The sequence below is a fragment of the Artemia franciscana genome, chromosome 2, assembly GCF_032884065.1.
Source record: "Artemia franciscana chromosome 2, ASM3288406v1, whole genome shotgun sequence".
NCBI lineage: Eukaryota > Metazoa > Arthropoda > Branchiopoda > Anostraca > Artemiidae > Artemia > Artemia franciscana.
Genome location: NC_088864.1, coordinates 44,804,487 through 44,828,436, shown reverse-complemented (window position 1 = coordinate 44,828,436; position 23,950 = coordinate 44,804,487). Strand labels below are relative to the sequence as shown.

The 23,950-nt window shown below is 35.8% G+C and overlaps 3 protein-coding genes across 5 annotated transcripts in view; 1 reads left to right on the top strand and 2 right to left on the bottom strand.

The window, feature by feature from the left end:
* LOC136042546 (elongation factor G, mitochondrial-like) overlaps positions 1-18,480 on the top strand; it is a 70,272-nt gene extending 51,792 nt beyond the window's left edge. Inside the window, exons 9-13 of the mRNA XM_065727516.1 lie at positions 2,915-3,109; positions 7,352-7,504; positions 10,394-10,631; positions 13,737-13,897; positions 18,222-18,480. Of these exons, the coding sequence (XP_065583588.1) occupies positions 2,915-3,109; positions 7,352-7,504; positions 10,394-10,631; positions 13,737-13,897; positions 18,222-18,407 (933 nt within the window). The 3' untranslated portion in view covers positions 18,408-18,480. The remainder of the gene's footprint in view (positions 1-2,914; positions 3,110-7,351; positions 7,505-10,393; positions 10,632-13,736; positions 13,898-18,221) is intronic.
* The window catches only part of LOC136042589 (uncharacterized), a 478,776-nt gene that overhangs the window by 423,963 nt on the left and 30,863 nt on the right, over positions 1-23,950 (bottom strand). The gene's annotated exons all lie outside the window — the stretch shown is intronic.
* The window catches only part of LOC136042526 (glutamate receptor ionotropic, kainate 2-like), a 90,581-nt gene continuing 87,373 nt past the window's right edge, over positions 20,743-23,950 (bottom strand). For all 3 annotated transcript variants that reach the window (XM_065727491.1, XM_065727498.1, XM_065727505.1), the window contains one exon: positions 20,743-20,994. In XM_065727491.1, the coding sequence (XP_065583563.1) occupies positions 20,795-20,994 (200 nt within the window). In that variant the 3' untranslated portion in view covers positions 20,743-20,794. The remainder of the gene's footprint in view (positions 20,995-23,950) is intronic.

Below are 23,950 nucleotides of genomic sequence, written 5' to 3'. Positions count from 1 at the left end.
GAAGGTAGTGAATTCCAGACCTGTTGACAAGCAATGAGGGGATTGGAATCTGATCGAATAGTAGGGGTAGGCGGAATGCAGATGTTATATGAAGAACGAAGGCTATTTGGAGCTGAATCAGAAATAAATACAGGCGTTTTTTGAAGAGATTTTGAAAGATTGCCGTGAAGCTGATGAATGACAAAAGAAGCACAAGAAATAACGTGAATAGACTGTAGACTTCAGAGCGGTGTTAGTGAGGAACGGTTGGTGTCCATAACCAGACGTCGTGCTTTATAATGCATGACAGAAAGTGACTGCAGTGTAGACAGAAAAGTCGACATCCATGCAAGGGGGCAATAAGAAACATATGACTGGACAAGGCAGAAAAAAATAAGCTTTTCATTAGATCCAGGAAATGTATGTCTAAGTTTTCGAATGATACCCCAACTCCATGAGACCTTAACCCTAATCATGGCTATATGGTTTTTAAATGAAAGGTTCTCATCAAGCAGGATACCAAGAAACTGGACCACCCGATTCTCTGGTCTACACAAGAAGCCTTGTGACACCTGAAGGTTTGTAAGCCGAGGGAAAGCTAAACCAATTCGAGAAAAAATAAGAAAATGTGACTTACCAATATTCAAGGCCAAGTGATTCGCATTAAACCATGAAATAACTCTCTCGAATAATGCCATAAAGTTAGACTTGATATCACATTCCATCTTCCCAAAGGTCCCAAGAGTGGTGTCATCAGCAAAAGTAACTAAAAAATTTTCGTTAGAAGTAGTATTGGAACACGATCGAGCATCAGGATGACACGGCTTGCAGCATGCCAGAGGCCTGATGTTTTTTACCGCCGAAATTAAATCATTAACATAAATCAGAAATAAAATGGGACCAAGAACAAATCCATGAGGGACGCCATAATATACTTCAGAAGGGCTCAAGAAAAGTAGATTAATTGAAATAAGCCTACTAGAAAGATGTGAATCAAACCAAGAAAAAGCGTTTGATCTTAATACCAGTATGCGGTAGTTTCCAAAGAAGAATCCGATGAGTCAAGGAATCAAAATCTTTACGAACATCCAAAAATAAAGCTGCCGGGATATGACCAGAATCTATTGCCGAATGAATGAAATTCGATAAAGCTGCGCAAGCATGCTCCGTAGAGTGACTCGCTCGGAATCCAAACTGGAAATCATGCAAAAAATCCTTTGCATCCAGAAAACTAAGAAGCCTGGATAGCATAGCCTTCTCAAAAATTTTGCTGAAAACAGATAGGAGAGAAATTTGCCTATAATTAGCAGGTTCGCTCCAAGAACTACATTTATACAGCACTATAACCTTAACTCGCTTGAGAGATTCAGGGAAAATCCATTTCTCGAAAGACAGGTTGACAAGCTTAGTGAATGGTGACAGAATATCTGGCAGAACTGCACGGATAACCCTTGTAGGAATTTTGTCTGGTCCTGAAGACGATGATCCTTTAAGAATATTCACGATACGAGCTACCTCAAATTCAGAAACAGAGTTCAAGGCAATTGACTTTAAACATGAGGGTCCAAGGTAGGCTCCGAAATCGCAACGAGAAGTTGCAGAGCTTGTAGAAGAAGCAGTTGTCTTCCCTATATTAGCAAAGTAAGAGGTAAGCTCTAGCTGAACATCTTCTTCTCCTTGAACGGTTTTACCATCGATTATCAGCATTGATGGAACTGAAGGCAGAGGAGGAGTAGGTCCAAGAACAGAATTTTTTTAGTAGTAGTAGAACAATTTTATACAAAAAATAATCATTTTTATATAATATCCTTTCCACAATTCAGAAAATTTCTTATGATAATACTGAGACTTAGCCTTCCGACACAGATAATTAAATATGCTCCTATAGGCCTTGAATCGTTCGTGATGAGCTACAGATGATGAGGCCTTGTAAAGCTTCCACAAATCTCCCCTAAAATTATCCTGAATGAGGTACCCCCTCATAAAAAAAAAATCTTGGACACGACTTTGTATTTCTTTCCATGAGAATCCGTCTTGAGATTTTCTCCCTAAAAAAAAAAAAAAAAAAAAAAAACAGCGTTGGGCAGAATTGACATTAGACTACATTTTGCAGAGGCATAGAAAATACCTATTGTTTGTAAAAATGTGGGTATTTAAGAAGTGTACTATAAATGAAGCATCATCTTTTTTCTTTGAAAACACCTTTTATCTCGCTTTTTAAAAAGGACTGGTTTTGTGCATCTATGATTAAATGTCTGTGCACACAGATGATAGGGAGGGGATTACCCTGAAGTTCAGCTGAAGGATCTTTTGTTGCGAAAATACACAAAATTGGGCCAGAAAATTTTTTTTCTTGGGCTATTGACATCCCCCCTCTTCGTGGCACTCAATCCAAGATTGTGAGCTTTTTGAAGCTGCATATACCTATATTGACTTATAAAGAAACAAGCTACGTCGGCTTATATTTATTTATCAAGAAATGCGTGCATACTACTACTACTACTACTAATAATAACTCACTGCAACACCAAGCCGCCTGAGGCCAACACAGCTACGTACGCTCATCCTCCAACCTAATCTATTTAAACCCTCCCTCTTTACACACTCCCAGGAAGTTCCCAGTTCCTTAGGGAGGGTGTTTGCTCTATTCCATGGGGAATTCGCCAAACTTGCTCTTCTGAATAAAGGTTCACGTTTGATTAATCTTTTGTTCACTGGTAAATAGATGAATTTCAACCTGAGATGATTGTCGGCACAAAGTGATTCTAACTTGTATGTATGGAAGAGTTGTGCGAGTTCCAGATGTTATTCTGAGTAGGACTTTTAATTATTTTGTATGCGCTCTCCTACGAATAGAACCAGCTGTCAATGCTGTGTGTGAGAGAAGAACTTTACTAAAAACTGGGAACCTATAAAGTCGTTTTTTAAATTACAGGAATCAATGCATATACCGGATCCTGTAATTTCCCTGTCGATTCGTCCAAAGAATCCAAAAGATTTGGATAGCTTCTCAAAGGCTATTAATCGATTCACAAAAGAGGACCCGACATTTCAAGTTTTCTATGATAATGATAACAAAGAAACGATTGCATCAGGTATGGGAGAATTGCACCTGGAAATATACTCTCAGGTTAGTTATTATTCTTATGCCTTTATTTTGGCTTGCTTTATTTTTATTTTTCTCCTCATAGAAGATCTAGCTCGGTGGTGAAACTTTTTTTTTCTAGAACCTGGATAAATAATTAAGACTTTTCTCCTAGACTTAGCGTAATTTAGACATTAAATTTTATAATTTAAGACTTTATAATTAGGACTAAGGATTTTTGGAAGAATTTTTAAAGCTTTTAGCTATAGGGCTCGGGGAGAGTATGTGTACTGAAAATTAACTTTAATATTATATCTCTGTATTTTTTCATTTTTTTATTATTTATCTATAATTTTTTTTTACAGGTCTATCATTTTACTCGTCAGTGCATATTCTTTTATATAGTAAGGGGATTGTATTGTTATGTCAGTTATCAAGTTGTTCCACTCCATAAAGTAAACAACTTAAAAATGAAAAGGAAGACTGAACAATGTGAAGCCCTTTCTGGGCATTGATTATAATTTAGTAGTTATCTGGTGTAATTTTTTTTATTTCTCGAGTATTAAGCATCTTAATATGGAGCTAGCTAATTTTTCATTTAAAAAAAGTCTCTAGATTCAGTACCGGGCATTTTGTTGGTCATTTTGGGGCACTAGTCCTTTTTGTTAGTGGTGTTACTGAAAAAGAATAAAGATTCAAAGAAGTGTATCAATGGCAGAATCTTAAGTACTTTTGAATTAATAGGTTAAAGTTTTTTCGGGGTTAATTGAATACTTGGAAAAATATGGAGTCAGTTAATTCTGCTTTAAAGTATAGATTCATCGCGCAGATCTAGGTCATTTTGGAGTACTAGACCTTATTATTAGGGGGTTCCCTAAAAGGGAAGTGTTTAGGCTGTAAAATCTCAAATACTCTGAACTAATAAAGTGGGCTAGGAGTTAGTCTAAAACCTCAAGTTGATTTGAAACCGATTAATTCTGTTATGGGAGCAACAGTTTGTTCCAGTTGTGCCAGATATTTGGTTTAATATTGTGCCATCAAAAAAGTGTAAATGCTCTCGAAAGCTCCATTTTTCTAGTGAGAATGCGCCGAATGAAAGATTCCCCCTCCAAAAAAAATGCGCTGATTTGAAAAAATTAACGCGTAAACGCCTCAGAAAAGCGCTAAAATGGCACAAATGCACGATAGCTGGCCACTATGGTTTCTTCCTTTATTTCTGTTGCAGATTTCAGTTTATTGTAAGAAAGTGGCAATAGTCTAACCTCTACGGTTTTTACGGAAAGAGTGGACCTTCGGCTAGATTGATGAATATCGTATTGCATTTTGGAAAACTCCAGAAATTCATGCCTTGGGACAATAGGGATTGTTTTCGCTTGCCCTTGAATCAGAACCAATAGTGTGTGAGCTGAAGCAAGGTTGTTTGTGTCATAGAGCCCCATCTTAAGCTGTTCTGCCGAGCTTTTCTTTCTCCGAGGCATGTTTTTGCTTTCGGTTGGGAAGCCCTTTTCAAGCAGAAAAGCAAGCAGCAAGTAGGTTTAAGTCGAAGTTACATTAACAATTAAAAGTGCTTGAGATAGACAAAGTTATTCTTCTCTGCAACGCTGCTGAAATGTTTTTCGTCTTAAAATGACATGTCGAAAAATTTGAGATTCAAGAATGGAACTTATTCCAACGGTCAAAAGTCCTGCCATCTACTTTTACAATCCAGTTCTGTTTGTGACTCCTTTGAGTTTAGGATTTCATTTCTGATGTTTGGAATTTAGCTAAGTGAATGATACAACATGCCTCTTAAACTTTGAAACTTCTTGCAGAAGAAACTGAGGGTGTCTCATTACTCTTATCTTAATTATGAGTGTTGACTTGTGTTGTTGACTTGATGGTCCCATAAAGGGCAAGCATACTCGAGAATTGGTCAGATGTATGTAAGATAACCCATCTTAAGTTGGGACACAGAAAAACTGAAACGACGTAGTAAGATAAGGTTACTCGTTTGCCTTTTTCGCACCATTTGCCTTTTTAGTGATTGTATCAAAATGAGTACTAAACGACACTCAACGCTAAATGTGAGACTGGGAATAACAGCCGAATATACACTAGGACACAGTGGAGGAGGACTGACAAAGTCCCTCTTAAGAGGGTTAAAGCGAAGGATTTTGGTTTTTGCTTAGTTGATTTGAAGGCTGTTGATAGTACATTGGTCTTTAAGATTGTTCATTATCGCATCACTGAATCGGGGAACTGCCTTGGAGTTTTCAATGAGATATTTAAGAAAAACTGACAAATCGTCTACGTACTTAAACTCAGAAAGGTCATTTACTTAAGAATGTCCAGGATTAAGATAGCTTCGATTCAGAATAATTGTGAACGAAGCTATCTTAGGTTGACCTAAAACCGTAGAAAACCCCAGGAAAGATTCGCATCATAAATTGTTTTTATGTTTTTCCTTCATTTCTATCAAGTTTCTATCTCTTGTAATTTAGGAAAACCCTAAAATAGAAAACAGAGGTCAGATTACCACTGATAAGAAGACTAAGTATGATTTAATGTTCCTGTGCTATTTTAGGATCTTTACTATTCATAATGAACATGTTAAGCGGGTTAAATGTAAGGCACTAAGTGATAATAGATGGTGAACCTATTAGATTGTTATGACGTGAGTTTGGCCTGAAACACAATTATATCCGTTCCCCTTAATAAATAAAAAAAAAAATACTATTTCTCATCTGGATTGCTCTAATGGAATATTTTTCTTTTTGTTAAACTCTTGAAAATCTCTATGATTGCAATTTTTTTGGATAGTTTTGAAGAAGATAGCGTGGACCTTGGTTTTAAGGTGAAGAAAAGTAATGTTGTTCAAAATAGAGGATATAACCTGTAGCTTTATGAAGGGTAGAGGTTGAACAAAACAGAAAAAAATCGTAAAGGAGACAAGACAAGTATAAATTAAAAATAGAAAAGAACTATGTAAATGTTTTGGCCGAGACCTCCACTCAACCGTTTTCAGTGCAGAATAAAATACTAAAAAATACAGGTAAGAGTTTGCAGGACAATATAAAGACAAACCTTAAAAAACATTAAACCTAAAAAAAAACCTTTGTAAGTAAGAATGAAATAGTAGCTCAGAAAGGGTATAGTTGTTGAGGAAGTAGAAACGCTCCTTCCCATAGAAAGGTAGTGTTGCAACCAAAGATGTAGAAAAAAAGCTAGAAAAGGCACATGTAGAGTCTTCAAGACAGCAATGACCAGCAGTGTTAAACAGTACGGAAACATTAGAGACGTTAAAGTGGGAAATGGAAGATAGCAAAATAAACGTAAAATGGGAAATAGACCTTCTGTGCCAAGGCGTGGTGAGATGTTGCAGCAAGTGACCCCCTAAGTCATAGTTGTGGAGCAAAACATGTGACTTAGTCTGACGGGGTACAAACATATGTTCCGTTCCATAGCATTGCTTACAGAAAAGTACTGTAAAGCCTCAACGTATTATGTTTCGTTTTATGTTTTTACTAGAGGCACTTCATATAAACCGGGTGATCGTATAAAATTGGAGTGAGCTCATTTAATTAGAAATCGAAATTTCTAGAGTCAAGATTTCCTGGAGAGTCTAAAATTTGACAGTGTTGAAATAGGACGGAATAATTTTAGGAAAATAGCTTATGAAGCACTAGATGGTTTCTTAATAATGCAGATAGGAATATTAGAGAAAAATTACCCAACTTGGAAGCATTCTTACTTAGTTTTATACATACTTACTTAAAAGGATACTTGCAACTTAGACTGTTTCATCCAACTTGAAGCATAGGAGATAGGATTCAAATAAGTTTGAAATTTAGGGTGTTCAAGACAGCAATGACCAGCAGGGCTAAACAGCATAGAAGCGTTAAAGACGCTAACTTAGGAAATGAAAGAGAGGGTAGAAATAATTTACGGAATCGTTTTAAGGATAATTAATTGATATCGTTCGATGTGGGTCTGGAGGTATGCACAACACGGAACGAATGAACTGTGTTTGCCGTTGTATGGATCTCAGTTGGTTAAACTCATCGACAAGTTTCTAGTAGTAGTAGGAATCTCATTGATGCCGCTAGTCCAGGAAATCATTTTAGTTGATGTAGTTGTATTTCAGGTTGACTTTTTTATGTACGGTAATCGTACTCGTACGTTGCAACTATGACTCCGTGATTGTTATTGTTTGCTCAGGCTGGCTGCTAACATAGAAAATAAACTTTTTTTCGGTCAAGTTCATTTTTTTCTTTTTTTCTGCACATAATGAATAGTTTTTGTTTCTAGCGAATGGAGAGAGAATACAATTGCCCAGTAGTGATGGGCAAGCCTAAAGTAGCTTTCCGGGAATCTCTGGTTTCACCAATTGAATTTGACTATTTGCATAAAAAGCAGTCCGGCGGTGCTGGTCAATATGGCCGAGTCTCTGGAATAATCGAGGTTAGTCACTTAAGCTCCTTTTTTTGTGGAATTTATTGAGCTCGAGAATTTGCCATTTACTTGTAAGACATTATTTTTGTTCAGTGGTCCACTGTAAAATTTTCGTTTTTATAAGACATATATTTGTTCAGTGGTCAATTTTAAAATTTTGGTTTCTAACGGTAGTTATTTTGGTAGGGTCAGTTAAGAAAAGGAAAGACGAAAAGTTTCAATTTTTAAAAGAATTTGTTTCACAGACTTAGAACTTATTTCGAAAGCTTTTTGCGCTAATTTTACATTAAGTTAGGGGGAAATATGTATCAGATTGTCAACTGTTTAAAATCTGTTTTATTTATAGTAACTAGCCCTTTGTTCTTTGAGTTAAACAACAGTATTTTTAAAAAGTGATAAAGAAGACCGCTTAAAAGCCATCTAAAACATAGAAATTTGTTTGTTTAAACTGGGTAGTAGATTAGAAGAAGCAGTAGGAGACAGAAAGAAGCAGATAGAAAAAGAAAAACAGAAATAACAATTGTGGAAGAAGGGTGAAAACACAAAAGTCCAGATTCTTCTTTTAACGATTTTCTTTCTATACGCTAATGTTGACAGTACTTTGTTATGCTGCTGCTAGTGTTCCTGTGTCTAGTGTCAAGTTATGTCTCAATGAAGTCTTGTTTACTATAGTGATTGTTTTAGTGACCCTTCTGCTGCTGTCATTAACTAACCATTTTTTTATTTGATTGCTTTTGTTAATAATTTGGCTTAATCTCTTTGAATTAAAATGTGTCTTTCCAACTAACATACTCGCATAAGGTAATAACTAAGGTGTATCTCAGTTGAATTAGTTGGCATTTTTCCTGTCCAATTTGAACTGTATGCAAAAAAGATATCTACAATTTTCAACCAGCTAAAAAAAATTGTTGTTTTGGCAAGGTCAATGTCTTGTTGTAATGATATTATCTTAAGATTTAATGATATTGTCTTTAAGATATTGTCTTCAATGGTTGGAATCTTATGGAACATACAACTTAATAATCAAAATATCTAAACTTAAAGAATACCGTTGTGTCCAAACAAAATGAGGTATTTCAATTTTTGGATGTGTCTTATTAAATAAGCAATTTTTGGCCATGTCTATGTTAAAATGGGTCTTAATGTGAGAATGAAATATGCCCCTACTCCTTAAGCGAAAAATTCCTTATTTCAACCACGATTTAAAATTGGTGACCAGAAGTTGCTGAGGGAGGGGTTCCCACTGCGTCACTACAAGGCAAAGGATTAAAAAACATGAATTCAGGTAAGTTTTTTTGGCTTTTGATTCCCAACATTGATCACCAATTGTAAAAATGAAATACTTATTTTTGGAATTTTTGGAAGGACTGTGTGAGCTGAAACCCTAAGGTTTGTAAAAAAAAAAGATAAAAAAAAAATGTGTGATCAAAGTTTTGACTTAACTTGACTTATGTTTCCTGCTGGGCGCTGTTCGGCGTAGAAAGTAAGTCTGCCTCCTCCGTCTGCTTCGGTCTATGTTTGTGAACGTTTGTGTTTCACTCAGTCTGATGTTTGCCATCGTCAGGAACTGGGAAAGGCTGTCTGACCATCGCTTCTTTGGTCGGCCGTTGGGTCGCTTCCAGCTGGCTTTGGTAGGGTCAAAGTCGTCGATTACCGTCATTGGTAGATGTGGAGGCATTCACAGCAGTGTCCAAACCATCCCAAGATGCGCTCTGCTTTATGGACCGACAGCTGCAACAGTTTCTCATTTTTTGACGGAGTCCAACCTACGACCGTCCTCAAGCTCTTTGACTGAAATGTTGGAGTGCAACATACAAAGTGTTAATAATTAGTAATATAGTTAATCCATCCGTAAAGCTCAATTATTTATGTGTGCTTTAATATTCTTTTAATTTTTTTTTAAATCGTCTAAGAGTATTTCTAATAACTATAGGGTTTAAAAACAAACTAATTACTTTAATTAGTGTGTTTGAACTGCTTGTCTAGTTGGAACTCACGGAAGAATGAATACTTTAACATATTTTTATTCTTATAAATCTGAAGATTGGTCTGACGTTTTCTGAAAAAAAATTGTGAAGTTGTTAGAATGTGTAAATGGGATTGTCGCTAAGGACAGCTACATCATCGACGAAGTCAATATAAGATAGAGCCGAGCCCTCCTGGCATAACTAATGTCAAAAGGGTGGTCAGGGTGTGTCTCCTTCAAGATATGGTCAATAACGCATTTAAACCGATCAGGTGTGTTCTTACCATACTTTTCTTTTATGGGAAGGAGAAAGAAAACTTCCCAGCACCCAGTTTTCTCTGCTGCTGTAGAGCTTTCTTAAGAGGCTGATTATCTTTGTTAGTGCTAACATATTCGCTTGAAAACACTGTTTAAGTTATAGTGCTTCTTGGCAGTTTATTTTCTTGTTCTTTGTGAGATTTATAGCTATTCCTTCCTTCCGTGGGAAAAAAAGAAAGAATAAATTTGCACTGTCAAGGCAAAAGTTTGAAATTCACTCAGAATGAAAGAAAATTGGTCTTTTTGAATGGTTGTTAAAAACATATGCAGGTTTTTTCCTAATAGGTGTGCTAATAAGAAAAAATTAATTTATTTTTTGTGGTGGCCCTTTGTCCTTAATAATTTATTTACGGGAAGGAGATTGAAAGATATATTTATTCTTTTCTTTTTTTCAATAAAAAAGAAAAATGAAGAAGTAAAGAAAATGTGAAAACGGATAAAACTTCTAGTAAAGACAGTGGAAAAAATATTTGTTTTAAATGAAACAGCCGTAGCGTCTATTAAATGATTTAGTTCTGATTGATATATTTTCTGTCTTATTAAATAAAAATGTTTTCTATTTTTTATTACTAGTTTTTGATGATCTTCAAGAATTTATTTTTTTGTAATTTCAGCCACTGGGGCCCTCAGAGAATACGCAAGTTGTATTTAACGATGAAACAGTTGGAACAAACATTCCCAAACAGTTTGTCCCAGCTGTAGAAAAAGGTTTCCGAATGATGACCGAAAGGGGGCTACTGAGTGGTCACAAAATCTCTGGAGTCAAATTCAGACTCATAGATGGCGCTCACCACATTGTTGATTCCAGTGAACTTGCATTCATTTTAGCTGCACAAGGGGCAGTTAAACAAGGTGAGTTCTTATTTTTTGGTATTTGGTGAGTATGGGAAATGGGCTTGTCAATAAGCTGATTTTCAGTCGTACTGGATCTATGAAATTTTCAGACATATATCTGCAGTTCAAATGAGTGACCAGATAGATTTTTGGGGGGTTTCGGAAAGCAAACAACTTCGTTTGGTTTAATTTCACCCAATAAAAGTATTTTTGTTCATGTTTACTTAAAGGAAAAAATATTTTTATAAAAAATTATCGTTTTACTCTCAAACTATTGTTTTCTTATTTTTATTCCTATTACTGTACAGCTTAACTGCTAACCAAGAAGAAGAGATTGTACTGTTCCAGGAGGCTACTGTGATTCTTCAATTATGCCAAGTTCAGCTATTTTAGCCATAGCGAACGACTTTTAAATAAATTAATTTTAACATTCTAAAAATATATTTTATTTGATACTTTTAGATTTATTGTAATAAAACTAAAGACAGAAATTCAGAAAAATTAAATGGGTTTTGTTTTAATATTTGGCCTATAAAACAAATTGGCCACCGAACTACTAAGAATGTTTAATATAAACATTGATACACATAGGATTATAGTCTGTGAGGTATCCGATGCATTTCTAGAGTGGGGGGGGATAAAACTTCAGTAAAGGGTACCTACAGTCATTGTACAGTTGAGGAGTATGCGTTTATGTGTCATTTTTCAGGCAGGTATGGCTGAAGTCCCCTCAATTCTCCCCTGGTTCTGTTGCTACCTTAACAATTTGTAATTCCAATGTTTTTAGTGGTAATAGTGGGACTCTAATCTTAAGATTATGTATCTTAGGGTCAGTTGGTCGACTCGTAAAGTTATCACCATTTTCCTTGAAGCAGCCTTTGAGTGAGTTTCATCGACCAGACGCACAAGAGGGTGTCCCAATTAAGTTCAAATGGGAATTTCTTTTTTCTTTTTTTCTTTACAGTGCTATCGATTTTAAGTGTTTTCTCATGTGTTGCGCGCAGCAAAAATACTTATTTCAAAAATGAAAATATCTTCTTTTTGACTGAGCGTAAGAGCCTGATAAAGAGTAGGGAAACAGGATATCAACTTTTACCTAAGCTTTGAAAGGGAACGAATTCAGTGTTTTTTATGCATGCATGTCCGAGAATTAAGGAAGAAGAAGTTTTCAGGGGTGCTAATTCATGAAAATGCAGATGAGTCAAAATGTATTTTTTCCTTTGTCGAGGAGTCAAGTTTTTTTTTTTTTTCGAGGGGTCCAGTCATATTTTTCGAGCGTATAAACGCTCGAAAAAGGCTTTTAAAGTCTGGGAAGGTAGCAACTTATTTAAAATATCTAAATAATCTTTTCAATGCAAAATTGACGTGACTGTCAGAGCCATTTAAAAGGTTGGGAATGAGGGTATCAACTTTTACTAAGCTTTAAAAGAGCATGAATTCAGGGCTTTTAATGCATAGCTCTCCATGAATTATGGAAGAAGAAGTTTTAGGGGTGGCAATTCACGAAAATGTAGATGGGACATAATGTATTTTACAAATTCGAGGAATATGGACAGGTTTTTTAAAATATAAATGCTGTAAAAATGTTGTTTGACGCGCGAAAAAGTTTTTTTTAATTAGAGGACGCTATTGCCCCTCCTCCAAAAAAAAAATGCTACCCTGTTAAAGCTCCTCCCTATGATTTAGTATTTTTAGCGTTCTACACGTTGTCCAACCGAAGTGAGACCCTTCGCCCTTGTTATGTTTTTTGCTAGCAAAAGGTAGGTAAATCCTATTCTTTGGCCAATATGTATTGATAAATATAGCTGCAACTTTCAAAATTCCCCGTATGAAGTTTTTCTGGTAAATTCAAAGTTATAATGTAAATTTATATGGTGGCGAAATTAAATTAAAAATATAGTTTATCGAAAATTTCTTATTTTGTCCTTAGACTCAATGTAAATTGGCCATTAGAATTTTAATTAACTTGCCAGCTGTGTTTAGAAATAAAAACCATCTGTAAAAAATAACTTAAAACTCTGACGTAAAAGCTGGGGTTAACGTAGCTGGAGCTGGATACTAAATTTTCATTACAAGGTCATTGGAAATCGGTAAAAGAGAAAACCATAAGAAATGTATATCTAGATCAGGTAAGCACACGGACAGTATGTATACAAAGGAAATTTAAATCTCTGACCTCTCCTGAAATCTTAAAGCTTTTCCGATTTTATCTGTAATTTCATATTGTAATAAAATATGTGACTTTGGGTGTTTTTAACCCCTCCTACGAGAAAATATAACCTGCATATGTTTCTATCCAGGGTCGATTGAAAAGGAGTTTAATTACCTTACGAAGTTTGAATACCTGGTAATTTTTTTAATTTCTCTTCGCAGGTTACTATAATAGCAAACAAGAAGATACTAATTTTTTTATATAATATTTTTAATCGTTTCTGAAAAACAAATTCACGTGATGATGCTTACGTAACCCAACCCCATACGCAGTTTAACAGCAACTCCTTCAAAATAAAACCCTTGATTTTTGGGCTGTTGAAATACTATGTGTGATGCGAGGAAGGGTTAACTATGGACCAATCGGAGTGGGAGGGTCCTAATTTATATAAATTTTAGATAGCTTGAATGAGCCTCACAAAGAAAAATGTTAGTTAAGTGGGGGAGGGGACATTAGGTCAATCGTAAAATTATGCGATTTGTGGGAAGAGTGATACTGGCGGTCAATCAGACCACCTTATGAAGCTGCAGAATGTAGAGTTGCAAAGCTGCAAGTGCAACAGTGATGACTGACTTTAAGTATGGTGTTAAAGCGTGGGAATTGAAAAGCGAGAAACACCTGATTTATTAGGTGTTTCTCAGATAAATTTCTTAAGGACAATTTTAGATACCACATGCTACTCTTTATGGACGAATTTCCCGATAAAAAAATAGCATTCCAAAATAATGGAATACCTTATTTTCCTTTTATGTTTCTATCAAAGGAAGTTAGGATAATCAATGGTGTTTCTACCATAAAGTGAAAACGGAAAACAACTCAATTATACGAAGTTGATTTGTGGAAATCATCCTCGTTCAAAATAGCTTTGAATAAGTCAACTGCCTAGATTTATAATAAGTAATTCCTTTTAGCATATGACCTAGGAAATTGGCATATTCTTGAACCAATTATGGCAGTTGAAGTTGCGGCACCTGAAGAATTCCAAGGGACCGTAATGGGTCAGTTAAATAAACGTCACGGCATTATTACTGGAACCGAGTCAAGCGAAGGCTGGTTCACCATTTATGCTGAGGTCAGTATTTCAATCAAATGTTTATTTGAGGATTTTTCTGTCCTCTGTGTGCACAAAGTAATATTAGCGTTTGCTCTCATTGAAGTTTACTTTCTTTACTGTTATAACAAAAGAAACAGACTTTTATTTTGTTTTGTTTTGTGAGGTCCCACAGGGGTGTTTAATGTCCCATCCTTTTTTTTTATGTTAGACAGCAATTTCTCCGACAAGCAGCGCATTATTCTGCGTTGTTCAGAATGTATAAAAATGTTTCTATGCTGCCAACAAAATCTACTGCCAAATCAACAAAAAACAAATGGAAATAAATTTAGTTCTAAAAGAAATATTACGTGTCTTTTGCGAATTCATGTGGATTCGGTGAACGCGACTGATAATTTAAGCGTCCCATAACCTTGGCCCAATGATCAGTTTATAATATATTGTTCCTCTTTCTATCAGGCGTTTTCTTTATTCTTTCTTGTATCCACCTATATGTGATTCATTGTAGTAGCGTTTATCTTAGGACGTTCTCTTCTGTTGTTCGCCGAGGGCCTATTTCATAAAATAACGCTCTTCGGTTGTTCGATGGTCTACAACCCCGGGAATGGATACGAAAGGTATATGAGCGTTTGAGGATACTACCTGCTTCCAAACTACGGGTGTTGTATGCACTTTTGTTCACCTTTAAATTAAGACACAGTATATACCTTGCATGTTTTGTAATATTAATGGACTCGAGGTCCTCAGCTATCGATTATGACTCTGGGTCCTCTATAAATGACCCTTTTGTTCGTTTTAGCGCGGTCTACGTTTTCTATTTTTTTTTTAGAGGGATCAAGAGTCCGAATCATTTTGATCGGAATATAAAAGATATTGACATAGAGAGAGGGAGAGAAAAGAATTTTTTTATAACAGGAAAAATAGAATATACAGCTTCAGCTTAACGACCAACCCGAAAAGTAGAAACTTCCGAGGGGAGGGTAAATCATCTACACCGCTGCAGTAAAAAAAATGGCAAACAAACAAGTCCCTTTTCTCCTTCGGGGCCCCAAACCTTACAAATAAACAATCATATTGATATATTATGTTAGCTACACCGATTGTTTATAATCGTAATCATTTTTCATATTGTAATCAAGAAGGCTCTGACCTCTAATACCTTCATAAATGACTGGGAACGTCGACCGTGCTGGAACAAATAATGGAAGATTCGAACATTTATAGATGATCGAATGTCAAAGTTACGAGCTGAGGGACTCGAGTACGCTAAACTGTCAAAATATACCAGGTGTATGCTGTGGTTTAGCTGAATAATAGATGTGTATAAAACCCACTTATTCCAGAAACAGGCACTATCCTGAAACGTTCATTTGTGTTTCGTGCCAAATATGGGAACGATGGGCTATTCAACAACCGAATAGCTTTATTTTGTAGGAGGCGCACAGAACGAACAGTTGAAGGTACCATCCCAAAATAAACGCTATCCCAAAATAAATTTTATATGGAGGAACAAGGGTACAAAAAGTGTGTCAGTTGAAGAGGAAAAAAATATTCTAAGTTTTCTTACTCTATCAACGTTATGGGACACTTTTTGTAAATATACCAAATATGGAGCCTGAAAAGCAGTGTTTTGTTCATATAAACTCCAATAGACTTAATGAAAAAAAACATGCTATGAATTGAATTATTGATTTTTAATTAAGATCAAGTAGTTGTGGTCATCTAGCCATGGCTAATTTTAGAAAAAGCCAAAACAGATAGTCCGATTGAGCGAGAGGCAAATCTGGCATTAGACCCCTTATTAGGATTGTATCAAAACGATGTTTGTTCATTTGTTAACAGATAATGCTATCTCGTCCATGCGTCATTCCTAGGGCAGGAGAACTAAGGTAGACAGTCAAGAATTAAGATAGTCATAGAACCTATAGTTTTCCAAGTGTTTGGTTAAATAGTAAGTATGACTCTTATAGGACCAATACTTGTTTGTTAGCTTTTAGAAAGGAACTCCCATCGAGAGTCTCAGGCAGCTTGACCAAGAATTAAAATTGACATAGGGCCGTTAGATTGCCTGGAATGAGAGGTAAAGAAGGCGCGCCTACTTATGGTCTTAGGCAGGTTGAATCAAGAATTTAGAATTGACACTAGAAGAATTTAGAATTGACAATTAACATGGGATGAGAGGCAAAGAGCGTCTAAAGTCAAACTGGGCCCATCTGTAATGAGTGTCAGGCAAGGCGATTGATTCATTTCATAAATTTAGACATTTGCACTAATAAAAATTTAATTCAAGTAGTAATGTGGTAATGTTGTGTAGTGTAAAATCTAGTAGTTGTGGGCATCAAGCCATGGCTAATTGTAGAAAAAGCCAAGACAGATAGTCCGATTGAGTGAGAGGCAAATCCGGCATTATCCCTGATATTAGTAGGATTGTATAAAAATGATATGCGTCCATGCGTCCAGATAACGCTATATATTATCCGTCCATGCGTCATTCGTAGGGCAGAAGAACTAAGGTAGATAGTCAGTTTTCAAATCAGTTTTAAATATATTCGCACTCAGCCATGGATATATATTATCATCTGTGTTCGATGTCAGAAGTAACTTCTGTTTTTACTGTACTTACAGCAGCTGTTTAATTAGTAAACAATGACACTGTCCGAATTCGGCACTTTTTTTTTCTTTTCATTAATGGGCGACAGGAAAAGAACAGGATCCAGAACAAATCCACAACCCCAAGGACGAAGATTGAATTGCATGGTAATTTATGCCCTCAAACTGATACCAGTTACTGAGGATACTATTTATAATACCATCAGATTTACCACGGACCCCGTGCATCTCCAATTTTCTTTAGAGTAGGACATACCATTGTCCAAAGCCAAATTAATTACAGTAGTTAGAAATTACAGCGCATCCTTAGTTTTCCTTTTTGTTTGAAAACCAAACTGATCACTAATTAAAAAACTAAACTTCTCTAAAATAGAGATTACTGTGGTACTATTACATTTTTCAATACGAAGAGAAGCAAAAGCGAATTCTTATACGGTGCATTAGTTTTTGTATTATCGTAGAAAAAGGTTTTTATTAAATAAAGAAATTAACAGCAAACCCCAGGTTTATAGTGAAATAACCAAGACCGTTTCTACCTTCACCTGTATATACTGATATCACTCTTGTGGTAGCTTCCCTTGTCAATAATAATCATCAGTCACTGATACAGGAACACCAGATATAAATGAGAAAAATAGGTAGGTAAAGGATACGAAGTAGGTAAAGGTAAAAAAGAAAAAGGTAGGTAAAGGATATGGCACCTCACCCTTAGAGTCCAAATCGGCAGTGGTGATCTCCATCTCAAGGCCCTTCAGCTAGGCAGTGCAATGGGGGAGGGGGCCACCAATTCTGTGCTTCCGCACACTCTTCCTGCTTACCTTCCCCAGATTTCTCCAGGCACTCATTTAGAGCTGGTTTGACTCTGGCTGAGCTTACAGTCACGCCACTGACCCCCGTCCCAAACCAAAGAATTGCATACACTAGGATTCGAATCCTCGCCCTTCGGACAAAGGATTCCAAATCGAGCGCAACATCCACTCGGCTATGAGAAAATGTTATCAAGAATTTTTTGACTCGATAAGTCACTACCCCAAGAACCATTGTTCAGGTTGCTCGTCATAGCCCTTTATTTATTCAAGGTGACTTTTCTTAAATGAAGTGAAACATCTATTACGGTAGTTTGGATCCAAAACATCTTGTCAAAAGTATTGTAAATAGTAGTCCTGGTAAAAGAACTCGATGTAGTTCTAGTAGGGTTAGTCGAGACAATAGAAACGTCGTTGGAATGGTCGAGGTATGGACAATGTTGTAGGAATAGTCAGATCATTTTAAAAATGATATTCGTAAGAGTACTAATAGTATTAGCCTTTAAATACTGTTGAAATACCGTTTTGACGTTCCTTTCTTCCAGGTTATAAAGAACTTCGCAATGAATTGACAATAGTTTTTAAGTTCTTTTTCCCAGGAAATAACGATACGGGTCAAATAAACTAGAAAAAAACCTTAGTAAATCACTGAAGACCTTGCGGTTATTCAGAAGACATTCAGAATTGAATGAATGAAAATATCCTTTTTTATTTTTGTCTTCTTTAAAATTTACTTAAGCGACGGAATATAGATAAACGAAATTCATTAACCTGCTCGACATGAAAGTCTGGACCAGAAAAGGTGTATAAATCAGTTTATATACCTGCCCTATATTGCATGGATAGGGAAGAGGTTCTTCTCATCTTGCGCTTCAGCGTTATTTCACAAGCTTCATTAACAAGACGGAATTACATCATTTGTCTTATAGGTACCGTTGAACGACATGTTTGGATATGCATCAGAACTGCGTTCAGCGACACAAGGCAAAGGAGAATTTAGTATGGATTATAGCCGATACTCGCCAGCATTACCGGAAGTACAAGCAGAAATAGTCAGAATGTATCAAGAGTCAATCAATATAGCCCAAAATCAAAAAGCCGGCAAAAAGAGATAATTGTATAATTAGGAATTATTGTTTTTTACTTGTTCATAAGAGACACTTTTAAATAAAATAATTGATCTATTTATTTGTAGCTAAAGTGTTTTCAAGGTTCAAAGTGGCAAATGAGGTTTGTTGAAAATGAAGCAAAGATAAAATCCCACATAAATAAAAAATGAGTCCATATTTCGCCCTAGGCATGTTCATCGCTGCTAGCTGATTAGCCTTAGCCAAGCCCCTCTTCTTTCTCCGCCCATCAGATTTTCAAACCAAGATTTTGCCCCAGACGCAAGAGAGACCAGAACCGCCACTGTTGGGTATGTCTCAATAGCTGTCCCTTTTGCTAACTGCTATTGCTTGCAGTGAAAAAAAAACAATCTTTTTTCCGAATTTCTTCTAAAATTATCATATGACAAACCACTTTTTGAATAAGAGCTACCGATTTGACCGATCGAAGCTGGAAATTTTGAAGGGAGATGAATAACATAATAAATGTGCCTTCTTAGAAATTATATTTTATTCACCGTATTCACGGACCCATGCAATTTGATTTCTGTATAGCCTGATCCATTGGCACAGCTGCTAAATACCTACATATCTTGGCATAAGGCGAATTACATTCCAAACTTGGATATGATGAAGTCACCTCTCTGAGCTTTTCCTAACTTTTCTCGCACAGTGTCTGATAGACATCTGAAAATTTTTCAGATATCTATCAGACACTGGGCGAGAAAAGTTAGGACGTTCGCCTTAAATATAAAATTTGTTCTGGTCGCATGAATTCTTCATATTTATTTTTATAGACAATGAAAATGATGAGGAAACGAGAGCAATAGAAATTAACGCGTTTGCAGCACTCAACTAGGATGTGATCATAGTAATTTTTCAACCTGTTTTGATGGAGATTTGGATGCCACTAGTGCATTAAGTGCTTGATTAACTGATTGTTACTTTTTAACCAACCAAAAGATTAAAGTCTTTTTTATGAATGGTTTCCTACAAATTTGTGTTTATCGACCTCTATATTTTGTCTCGCAATGGTATTTTCGAACGATATTTAATTATAAAAGCAAGATTTAAAGAATAACACAGGTCAGCTTTTGGCAGCTGTTCTGGTTCTGGTAATGCTGCCTTCAGCGCTTGAGTATGACAAGATTTGTAGGATACTTACATGTATTTGAAGCACTTGAGGCTGCATCAAAACGGCCTTGTCGGCAATTCCCCAATGGTCAAGGTCAAGAGTAGCTGGCTCCAGACCCTTGTATGGCTTTTGGGTATTTTCCAGTCAATTCATCCATCTTTAGAGGTTTGCTTATATAATTGATTGGTGGACACACTATTTGGGGATCTGGTAACTTCGGACTGATAAGCCCCGCCCATTTATCGCACCTTCTCAGTGTGATATAGCCCCTTTCCTTCGACTAGGGAGCTAAGTTTGGGTTCTTTCAAGTTCAATAGGGTCAGTATCACCTTTGCTCTGTGATAGATATAATGGTGGTAGATCCCACCTAACCTCTTGAAGCAGTTTGGTATCTGGAAGGCATTTGCTTGTTAAACGGAGAAAATACATTGTTCAGAAACCAATTTGACTTTGTCCATACCAAACAGACTGTAGAGAAAGTTCTGAAAGAATATCAGTTGCTGGGTTTTGCTTAAAAACACCGACCATCTTGTGGAAAAAATGTTCATATTTTTTTGGTGTCAGTTTACAGATTTCAGTAAGTAGAATGTTCTAAATGTATGTTAGAATAGATTTTGACAATTCGGTGTCTTAAAAAAGTTACTTAGAATTGATGGCAAAGACGAGGGTGGCAAGTGTCTAGAAGGATGATTGCTAAGCCTAACATTGTGATAATCGAGTGATTGACAGTACTCAATAATTTACGAAAAGAATTTGAATTTCAGCAGCGCCAAAATTATCTAGGAATAGAAGAATTCGGCAAATAATAAAGGCTTAGGTTCTCCCAAAAGAAGATGGGAAAGTACTCCTAGCACAAACTGGCTTTAGCAATAAGTACTGCTTTATAGTACGAGTCTCTGTTAAAAACTTAATGTTATCTGTTAGAAATTTTGAAACTAAGGTTGTTTAAGTTAAATCAAGGGTAGGGAACTTGTGAATAAAGCAATAGATACCCATCTTTGGTAGGCAAACTATATAACGTGTTGGCGTATAATCCCAAAAGTGATGGGTTCCTGCAAATCAAGCGATATTGTTCTTTTATTTTATCTTCAATAACACATGAGAAGTACTCATCTGAACATTTATTAATCTTCTATGCAAGGTCACTCTGTACAAGTTTTTATTATAAATACCACAAATTTAAGATGGCTTTAAGGTTTAAACAAAATATAAAAAGGTGACTACAATTTTAATTTCTTCGAATACAAAACAAAGCCATTTACTACGAATTGGAGTTATTGTTTGAATTTGGTCCATTACTTTTCCAAATGGCAGACCTATTGACTGAATTCCGGTTGATGTTGCTGTCAGAGTCACCAATTCTTTGTCGCTTTCTAACTGGTTTGGTATCTTCTCCTGAGCAGCTCAAAGCAAACTTCAGCTCTTTAAACATCTCAGCTTTGATACTTTCCACCTCATCGCCTTCAAATAAAAGTTAGTATCAAGAGTCGTGGCAAACAATAAAAACCCACCACCCAATAAAAACCAAAAGAATGTGGAAAATGTAAATTCGCTTTACAATATCCTTCAATAAGAATTCTAAAGGCTGGAACATCCTATTGTTTAAAAAAAATAAAACAAATAAGCAGGGGTTTTAGATTTACTGTTTTCATCATCTTAATCGACTAAAAACCTTCATTTGATCTTTTAAAATAGTGTCATGTTTTTTTGTTTTTTTTGTGGCCTAAAACCGTCCTGAGCAAATTATGTCCTCCTCAAAACGTCTAAGATTATCATCTTCCCATGAACGGGGAATTTTAGAACTTCAGAAGGGCTTCCTTTATGGTCCCCTTTCCTTTTCTTTATCCCTTTTCCTTTCAATTCGTATTCTTCATTGGTCTGTTCACTCGATAGGTGTGAAAAGGAGTGATATGCAGTTAGGAAACCCCTCAAGTAGTCTAGTAGATCCATATAATAAATCATCATCATTAACTATCATTGTTATATTAAGTATTCTGAGCCACCACATGTCTCATGCATTTTTAACTTTTGGTTGTTGAACGCTGAAAAAGCCGAGAAATCGATTTTGTTCTCCCTATATAATATAATTTTTTTTTTTTTTTTTCACTTGCATGGTTGAACCTTGTTCTGTGTATCTTTAATTGATTCGGTTACTGCCCAGATTGGCAATCACAAGAGGCATATAGCATTAACTGACGTTTTTTAGTCGCAGCTGTTTGTTTTATAAACTTTACAATATTAAAACACACTGTTTGAAAATTAGATCTAGGATAATAGAGCATCGACAACTCGATTCAGCTCTTCGATTTTAAAATAAATTGTAGCCCTGATATGTTTGACCGAGGACGTATTCAGGACTTTGTTCAGGGAGGGGCACACACAAAAATTTGCAAAACGTGTCAAAAATGTGTTGTATGGATTTTTGGTACTTTTTTACGAGCTGAATAAAAATTTCGGGGGGGGGGGGGTGTAAACCTGGTCCCCCTTCAGACACGGCTTTGCGGCTTTGTGCTTGACTATTATGAAGGAGTGATGCCTGTTAAAGTTGAAAGTCCGTCAAGCGTAAGGCCTGTTTTGTGAATGTGTTTTTGTTCCGTTGTTTTTAGAATAATGGCTAAATATATGGCCAATAAAATTTACATTAACAAATTTGCAGTATTCCAATATGTAATAACTAATGCTAAAGTACCCAATAAAATTAATCCATTAAGAAAGATGCTTTCACACAAAAGTGATAAAACAAAGTTTTTTATGAATTAAATTTGATAAATCAGTGTCTACAAGCAGCGACATCTGAATTAAGCAAAGGTAATATTAAAAGGGTGCTTTAACGTTTTTATATTATAAAATATTTTATTTAACGTTTTTATCGTTTTTATAAGTGTTTTTATATTTAACGAATATTTTATTGCTATGGTTAAAATTCGTTACATTGTTGATCGTAATGAACTTATATATGCTAGTATTGCTCACAAACTCAGGAAAGCAAATGGAATGAACCCTCGTCTGTGGATTTCAGAGGCTACAACGGGAAAAATCTAATTATCGCAAGACACTAAAGAAGTGAAAGTCTACGAGGTAAACGTAGGCAATAAATTTCCCTAGCTTTGCGTTGCTGTATGGTGTCAGGAGGCTTTGTGCTAAGATGCGGCGTTTTTTTTTTGCTTTTTCTTTCTCACTTCAATTGTTTGATAATCAAATACTTGATAACTTCGTAATAACTGAACCCTTTTGAAATATAGTTAACAATATATGCTACTCCAATAGAAGCTCTAAATTGGAAGCTTTGCAAAGTAGATTCCATCAAAATATACTAAGCTTTATAGTTCTCTTTCCAAAACTGAAAGGATCAGTTTTTTTTTCAAGTATGTTCAATGCCATTGTTTCCTTCTCTTTTTTTATTGGCCCAATGTTCACTAGGCATTTTTTCTAAGCATCGTTTTAGCTGTTAACTTAAGCACAGAAAATGAGCACGAAAACAGAAACCTTGTTATCTAGAAACAGTAAGTTATCATTTCACTTGATATTCGAGTTAGGGACGTTTTATTGTAATCAATAGACGAGCATTTAGTAAACGATCTAATGCATACATTGTTGTGAAGAATGGGGGTAAGAGGGGGGGCAGTTCTGGGCTGCCGCTTAACTTATAAAACAGGAATAGCAAGTACTAACTGAAATTCTACGAAAATTCAGAAGAGCCGTAAGAATCATGGAATTTTGGAGGACTTTGGTCTTTACCTCCTGAGTAGTGGGGCCATAAGGAGTACTGAAGTAAGTTCATTAGCTTAACCGGTTACTATCACTACTATAGGGCCGATGACACCATAATTAACATAGTTAGATAAGTATAAAATTAGAAAACGTTCTACATAAGAGGAACGACCCTGGTTTGTTTACCTTATGAGAAGTTGATTGTGGAGCTGGCAGCAGCAGCAATGATACAAAGACAAAAGTACCAAACATAGCAGCAGAAATTATAAGAGGAACTCGACTAAGCTTTGAATGGGATGATGGGTATGCAAGGTATTTGATATCATTGAGCAAATTCAAATTTGAGGAACAGTTATGTTTTGAAGCAAAACTTAATATAATGTATATACATAGACTTCAAGCTGCTTTTAATGCAATAACGAAATATATTGAGGACAATATTTTGAATCCGTGAATGAAAAATAAATTACATATATTGTTCTAATTATGTAATAAAAATGTTTCTAAATCGAAAATGTTTTTTCTTGTTAGATATGTTTAGTAGATTACCGTTCCTCTCTGTATGGATATTACCAAAGTAGAACTCGATTACTCCTCTCTCTCTCTCTCTCTCTCTCTCTCTCTCTCTCTCTCTCTCTCTCTCTCTCTCTCTCTCTCTCTCTCTCTCTCTCTCTCTCTCTCTCTCTCTCTCTCTCTCTCTCTCTCT